Source organism: Nicotiana tabacum, chromosome 4 (assembly GCF_000715075.1).
Source record: "Nicotiana tabacum cultivar K326 chromosome 4, ASM71507v2, whole genome shotgun sequence".
In the NCBI taxonomy this organism is placed as follows: domain Eukaryota; kingdom Viridiplantae; phylum Streptophyta; class Magnoliopsida; order Solanales; family Solanaceae; genus Nicotiana; species Nicotiana tabacum.
The window spans coordinates 27,841,779-27,849,234 of record NC_134083.1 but is presented as its reverse complement, the minus strand read 5'-3'; the positions used below and the strand labels follow the sequence as shown (position 1 = coordinate 27,849,234).

The 7,456-nt window shown below is 37.0% G+C and overlaps 1 protein-coding gene across 2 annotated transcripts; it reads left to right on the top strand.

Annotated features, from left to right (window-relative positions):
* The first annotated feature begins 403 nt into the window (after positions 1-403).
* On the top strand, positions 404-6,895 carry LOC107770932 (squamosa promoter-binding-like protein 6). Of its 2 annotated transcripts, XM_016590259.2 has the most exons (4): positions 404-1,624; positions 1,969-2,060; positions 5,092-5,946; positions 6,524-6,895. In XM_016590259.2, exons 1-3 carry the CDS (start codon positions 999-1,001, stop codon positions 5,940-5,942), a joined length of 1,569 nt encoding a protein of 522 aa, XP_016445745.2. In that variant the 5' UTR covers positions 404-998; the 3' UTR covers positions 5,943-5,946; positions 6,524-6,895.
* Positions 6,896-7,456: the final 561 nt, after the last annotated feature.

Below are 7,456 nucleotides of genomic sequence, written 5' to 3'. Positions count from 1 at the left end.
CCATAGTATAACATAATATAAATATAAACAATATACCTAAATAACGGGGTATATTTGGCTCTTTTCCCTGTATTGTAAACACAATCATGAAGCATGAAAAAATAATACAGATAAATATTTCCTTTTCTAATTGGCCTCTCTCACAGAAATTAAAATATGTTATAAGAAACGAGTGTCCTTTATTTTGTGAAGCACGTGAGACTTTTTCCTCTGGATATTATTATCTTATAAAAAAACAAAGATTGTTTTCATTTGAGTTTTTTTCTCCTACTTTTTACGAAGATAGTGGTGTCTGCTGCTTAATTCTTTTCATTTTCTTTATTTTAAACCAAAAAAGAAAGAAAATTACCTACTAGCAAAGGAAAGTAGCAACAAGTGGCTTTATCTCATTCTATCTCTTACAATGGAGAGAGACAGCCATATACTATTCCATGGAACTGGTACCCCCAAAAATATAATGCCACATCTCTTTCACTGAATCATACTCCTATCTCAAAATTACACACAAAAACTCACCCACTTGATTTGTTTGTGGTACACTTAACCCATATCCCTGCAGCACTTCCTTTCTCCTTTCCCAAGTTCTCTCACATTTTTCTGTCATTTTGGCAGCTTTCTATTTTGTAATGTTTAGTATATTTGGACCACTTCTTTTCACTTACCAACTGTGTAGTACTTTTTCTTGCTATAGCTCCTTATGCTTCCACTAAGGAGGCAAATATTTAACTTGTCTACTTGCTTCTTGATTGATAACAGTTATTATGGGTTTTCCTCCTATTTCAGCTCCTTTCAGTTGTCCTTTTTATAGTGTTTAATGACTTCCCTTTTACTGGGTTTTCAAGAATGTTTCAGAATGAAGTTTTGCAGCAGTTCTTGAGCTTGTCAAGTGTATTTTTGGTTATGGAGCTGAAAATTCAAAGTGGTTCCTGTGTGGAAGAGTAAAGCAGCATATTGGGTTTGTAGGGAATTATTGTAGAAATAATTGAATTCTTGGAAAAATGGAGTCTTGGAGCTATCTCTCAGGGGGAAAGGGTTTCATATCAGAGGAATCAGTTTCTGTAAATGATGGAATGGGGCGAGCTAAAAATGGATTAATGGGTTGGGAACTGAAGACCCCTAACAGCTATGTGATGTGCTCAAGTCAAGAAGGTAGTACTAATAATCAAGGATTTCCTGAATTGGGTTCTCAAAATTTGATGAGAAAAACTATGTTCAGTGACCAAAGTATTTTTGGTTCAGTGGCAGCTAGTCCTAGTGCATATTCTGGGGAAGATAAATCTAAGTCTAGTTCCAAGTTATCAAGCTCAGTTGTGGAATCAAACTCTAGAGATTCATCACTGATTGATTTGAAGCTTGGAAGATTTCTTGATCAAATAGATGCAAATGTTTACAAATCTCCCAAGATTATGCCTAATGTCTCTTCTGCTGAGTCCATTGTTCCAGCCAAGAGAATGAGAGCAGGAGGTGCGAGTTCCCATCCATTTTGTCAGGTTCAAGGTTGTGGGAAGGATCTCAGCTCTTGTAAGGACTATCACAAGAGGCATAAAGTTTGTGAGGTTCATTCAAAGACTGCTAAAGTTATCGTAAACGGCATTGAGCAAAGGTTTTGTCAGCAATGTAGCAGGTTAATACTTTGTCTCCAAAGGCAGAATTCTAAATTTGGAAAAAAAAAATCTATTAGCCAATCATAGTGCAGGCTGTGCAATCAATCTATTAGCTACCCCTAAGTCTTAAACTAGTCCATTTTAATCCTTTTCATCCCAAGCTACATGTATGTCAAATTTGTGAACTGTGTACAATCTCTTTTAGAGCATACTTGTTCAATCTCTGTGAATAGTTTGATTGATAATAGCATCCTTATTTGCAAGTCTTGTATAAATCAGCTGTTGTCTTTCTTCTTTTTGTTACAGAAAGATATGTTCTCTTCTTTGCAGCTTATGTAAATCATTGGTGCTGCTTTTCGTGTAGGTTCCATCTGCTGGCTGAATTTGATGATGGCAAACGGAGCTGCAGGAAACGTCTTGCAGGTCATAATGAGCGCCGAAGGAAGCCCCATACTGGTATGCACTCGGGCTGTTTTAGTCATTTGCTGTAAAAGTAGTCCTTAATTTTGCATATTATAGTTTCCTCTCTAATATGAAACTCACTAAGATGCATGACTACCAGTTTCTAGACTATTTCCTGTAATCCATTTTTTAATTAGTACATATTATTGCCAAAATCAGCGTGCGGAAATTTGTCCATGATTGAAGACTTGATCTCCTATCTATATTGCAGAGAGTTAAAAATATTAAACAAGGTATCACAATGATTTACATCCTTCTTGTTACACCAAAAAGCCAAGGATTATAAACAGCTAGAGTTTGCACAACTGCTCTCATCTTAAGTTCCTTTTCATCCCCACATTCCATACTATGCACATCGGAGTAGTACGGTAGTACCCGCGGAACTTCGAGCTGCTTTTTCATCCTCTGCTTCTCCAGCTATTGGTAACCTCCTTTAGTTTGCTTGGCATTACCACTTCACTCCCAAAAGATTGATAAACATACAACAGAGTGCTAGGATACAGAGCAATGCAAAAACATGAGGATCCCACTGCTTTTCACATTTGTAGTATCCGCTGCAAGTGATGATCCTCCTTCTATGTAGTTTTCTTGAGTAAGACTTGCTCTATGCAAAGCAATCCAAGTGAAACACACCATCTTTGTTTTTATAGGATTCTCAAGGCCACTGATTCTTTCTGCCATTTCTAGATAAAACACTCTGCCAAGTGTTAACAGAAACAGCCATCCTTTTATGCTTTCCAAACCAAAGTATCTGCTTTTGGTGATAGCTCTCTGATCCCTCAAGTATTCCTCACTAGGTGAGCTAAAATTTCTAGTTACCAATCATATTCCTGAATTGAGACCCGCAGCTTGAGATTGACGCGCAGTTGTTGTTGTTACAGTAGTTGTATTGCACATCAATTAGTATAAATTTGTTTAATCTAAATGTTGTGTATCATGGATTTTATATAAAATATAGTTTTAAGACGGTTTAGAGAATGATAATGTCAACCTCAAACTCTATATGGATGTATTTAGCACTAATTGTTTTTAGAGGAAACAATGCCATGTTTATCTGACATCTAACAACTTGAAGAAACTTTCTTTCAACAAATAATGTTTGAAATTTGTGATAGTGAATGCATTTGAATTATTGTTCTAAACTTCAGAATTTGTGTTTATTCACGTGCTATAAATAATACTTATGAATCAATCAACTAAGCATCAATTTCAAATTAGTTGGGGTTGTCTAAATAACAACAACAACGACAACAACAACAAATAACCCAGTGTAATCCCACAAGTGCAGTCTGGGGAGGATAGTCTGTACGCAGACCTTACCCCTACCTTCAAGAAAGTAGAGAGGTTATTTCCAGTAGACCCTCGGCTTAGGAAAGGTAAAAAGAAGGGCAACAACAAGCACACCAATCAGAAAACCGAAGCAAAAATACAAACAAACACTAGGTTCTGCAATCAGAAAGCCGAAACGAAAGCAACAACAAGTAATAACAGAAGTCAAGGAATAAGAAAATACACAAATGACACTAAGTCAAGGACTAAAGCTACTGTTACAGACAAGGACAACGCACGGCTACCTAACCATTTACCTTTATTCTCAACCTCCATACCCTCCTATTCATGGTCATGCCCTCAGTAAGCTGGAGCAACGCCATATCTTGCCTAATCACCTCTCCCCAATACTTCTTCGGCCTGCGTCTATCTCTCCTTAGGCCCTCCATAGCCAACCTCTCACACTTCCTCACCGGTGCATCTGTGCCTCTCCTCTTCACATGCCCGAACCATCTAAGTCTCGCCTCCCGCACTTGTCCTCCACAGGGCCACTCCTACCTTGTCCCAAATAATTTCATTTCTAATTCTATCTAACCTGGTATGCCCGCACATCCATCTCAACATTCTCATTTCAACCACCTTCATCTTTTGGACATGGAAATCTTCTATTACATGCTGCTCTATATGGATCATTTCATTTCATTCCAATCCTATAATTTTTTCTAAAAGATAAATTAGAGGTTCTCCAAAATTAAGTTTCTCTAGATCATGCACTTATTTTTAGACTGACATATAAGTCTGTAGCCAGATTAACAAACGTGGGACCTAGTGTAAGTGTAACAACAACTAAGCCTTAATCTCAACTAGTATGCGATTCCTATATGGATCTTTTGACTTCGTTGTGTATTTAGTTAAGTTCATATTTATTTCAAATTGTAGGTCAGTTGACAGATCTTCCTCCATGTGATTTTGGGTCTTTATCAACCTCATTAACACACTCCATCATTGTAGTGTAAACACTTACGAATGGATGCATAAGGAGGTCTACTTAGGACATAAGGAAACCATCTTAAGCGACATTCTCTCAGTTTATCTTCTATGTGCTTGCACCTTTGTTGTATGTGATCATTTTTAATCTTGTGCAATCTTGTATCACTGCTCATCTATCTCAATACTTGTATTTTTACAAAATTCATCTTGTAGATATATTGGGCTCACTCCCAAATAACATTGCTAATACACAATATTCGTACAACAATGATAGTCTCATCACTATTCTATTGAACTTGCATTTCATTTTTAGGTATCTTCTTACTGCGTAACAATCCTGCACTTCTCCATTTCATTTATCTTATTTTAATTCCATGTGTCACATCATCTATTGCAGTTCTCCTGAAAGACCAACTTGTTGAATTTTCAACAATTAGGTACCACAAATCTTTTAACATGGGTTAAAATTGCAGTGCATATTAATATAATTTAATAGTAACATATCCTTTACTTTTTACCTTATCAATTCTTTTTATTTAACTAACTCATTGCACAAGTTTATAATGTGAAGTTTGTATCTTATGTCCTTCATATCTTTCAAGTTTGGCATTTTGTATTGGAGGGAATTTTATATCTATGAAGTTTTATGTTTCTTCCAAGCGAGTTCTGGACAACCAGGATTCAGTGTTTTTGTATTTTGTGAAATGTTTCGAGAAAATTTAAAATTCATCTGTACTGTTCCATTAACACACTCCAGGTTTTGCAGGTAACAGATTTCGTGGAACTTTAGCGACATCATCCTTTGCTTGCCAAGACATACTTGGTGTCCGCTTTCTGCATCAGCCAAAATTTGAGATGCATGACTGGTATAAGAATGTAAAAGTTGAAGATGGTGTTGAACGTAGCCCTCAACTTGTCATGCCCTTTTCAAATGGACAGTTGCAACCAAAATCTGTTTTCACGTCATATCATGCCAAGAAACAGTGTCAACCTCTCCATGATGAAGGACAACCTGCTGTAACAACGAGCAGAATTAACGAGAGCACCATCTCATCTCTGCATGACATAAGAGGATCAGATTTTGTTTCCCCTTCTTTGTTCCACACCAGCTCAACTGGATCTGAAGTCTTGCATGTTTTGGACACATCTTCTACTATTCATGGGCTATCAGGGATATCAAACTCCAGCAATGCTCTCTCTCTTCTGTCATCCCAATCACGGGGCTCGTCAAATCATTCCACTGTTTTTCGTGCCGCTCATCCCCTGATTTCCCCAAGCAATAATTCACGTTACAGTGTGACTCAAGCATCTAAAGAAGTCCTGGGACTTAGTCCTCAGGATTCAGCAGGTAGACTGTCCAACACATTCAATTCATCTGGGGTCAATTCTGCAGAAGGTGGACTGGACCAGATACTATTTCCTAGCAGCACTTGTGGCGTCAATGGGATCATTCAAGGACCAAATTTTGTGAACCACAAGGATCAACTTTCTTGTGAAGATGGACCCACTATCGATTTGCTCCAGTTGTCATCGCAGCTTCAGCGTGTGGAGCATCAAAGGCTTTCCATGCAAGCGAAGCAGGGCAGCAACACTTTTCCCGGCCTCAGGATCACTTGAGCAGGTAGAAAAATGTGATGTATCACTATCAGAGTTTTGCTTAACTATATCTCATGTTTTTGATGGTTATTGAAATATCTTTTCTCTTTTAGCTTCAATAACTATATGCCTTGCTGTTGTTTTGGCATAAGTCTTTGCCAACTGGATGAAATATCACTTTCTTGTCAAGCTACATTCTTAGATTTTCACCTACAATTATTTTTATATTTCTTATTCATATGCACCTCTATGTTACCTGCTAGGACTGTGAAGGCGTCAGATTAATTTTTATTGTCAACTTCCAATAATGGCTGATCCTATCTTAGTATTGGACGTCCCATATAGATGCTTATCTTGTATGCAAAAGCAGGAGGTCTGTAGATTCTGTTTCAATGCAGCTGGGATCTAATACTTTTTGTGCATTTTTCTTGTTTTACTCATTTCGTCCCTTTTTCTTTTCTGAGGTCCAGTAAGGCGTATAATTCTTCTAGTGCCTCTGGCAGATTATTATAATCTGTTTAATAAAGTTGCTAGCATCATTAGTCCAGGCAAATGACTATTGCATGAGTAATATTGCCCTAAATTGAACTTGCTGTCTGCAGATTCAAATATCTGGATTGACGTCAAAATTGTTGGCTGCTGAACAGCTAAAGTGTGCAGCAACTCAGGCAAGAAGTAGCCAGCTTTTTCCAGCTAACAGAGGTGGGAGCATTAGGAAGCAAGTCTTGGGAATCATGGATGTTCATCTCTTTCTCATTTTGATATGTTCCTCTCGACGCTGTCTCATTCAATAATGAATTGTTTCTTTCTCTTGGATAATTGACAAATATAATCATGATTCGTAGTCAAGTTGGTTTTGTGTAGGGATTTTTGTAGTTTTATGTGCTTCATTCCTTTGGTATGGTCTAGTTGCTCGGGTACTTCATGAACAGTTTGATGAATTGCATGTGCTCATTGCGAAGAATTGCATGACTTGTGTGTTAGTGTTGCCTTGGAAACTTTTTTTTTCTCGATTCCTCAAAAAGAGTACATGCACAAAATCATGTTGTAGGTGAAATGGTGTGAATTTTGGTTGACCGCAGAAGAAAATTATGCCCCTAGCTATCTCCCAACTTTCTTTTTTCTTATGTCAAATGAAGCAAGGGAAGGAGAAATTTTAATGCTGAGGAGCGCCATTCGGCCATTTGGTGTAACTAATTTTAGAGTACGTGCAACATCGCGCCAATCGATTAAAATTTGTGTGCATCGATTAAAATTTGTGTGCAAAACAACGACTTATATGAAATAGTAAGGTATATTAAAGAATATGCGACACTCATAAATTCTAAAGTAATTCTTTACCAACTACTATTTTCATAACTTGATAAGTGTAACGTGATTTTATCAATTAATTATTTTTAACTCATTTATCCTTCAATAACTAATCAATTTCCTTAAAAAATAATTTACTTCTTAAGACTGAAGAAAAAAGTAATACCGACTTAAATTACAATGAAAATTTCCATTGAGAATTTTAAACACCATGAGAAAAGCAG

Excerpts from the sequence above, each read along its gene's own strand:
- LOC107770932 (XM_016590259.2), top strand. The coding sequence starts at position 999 with ATGGAGTCTTGGAGCTATCTCTCAGGGGGAAAGGGTTTCATATCAGAG. Across the intron at positions 1,625-1,968 it reads TTTTGTCAGCAATGTAGCAG|GTTCCATCTGCTGGCTGAAT; the intron begins GTTAATACTTTG and ends CTTTTCGTGTAG. Across the intron at positions 2,061-5,091 it reads CCGAAGGAAGCCCCATACTG|GTAACAGATTTCGTGGAACT; the intron begins GTATGCACTCGG and ends CAGGTTTTGCAG.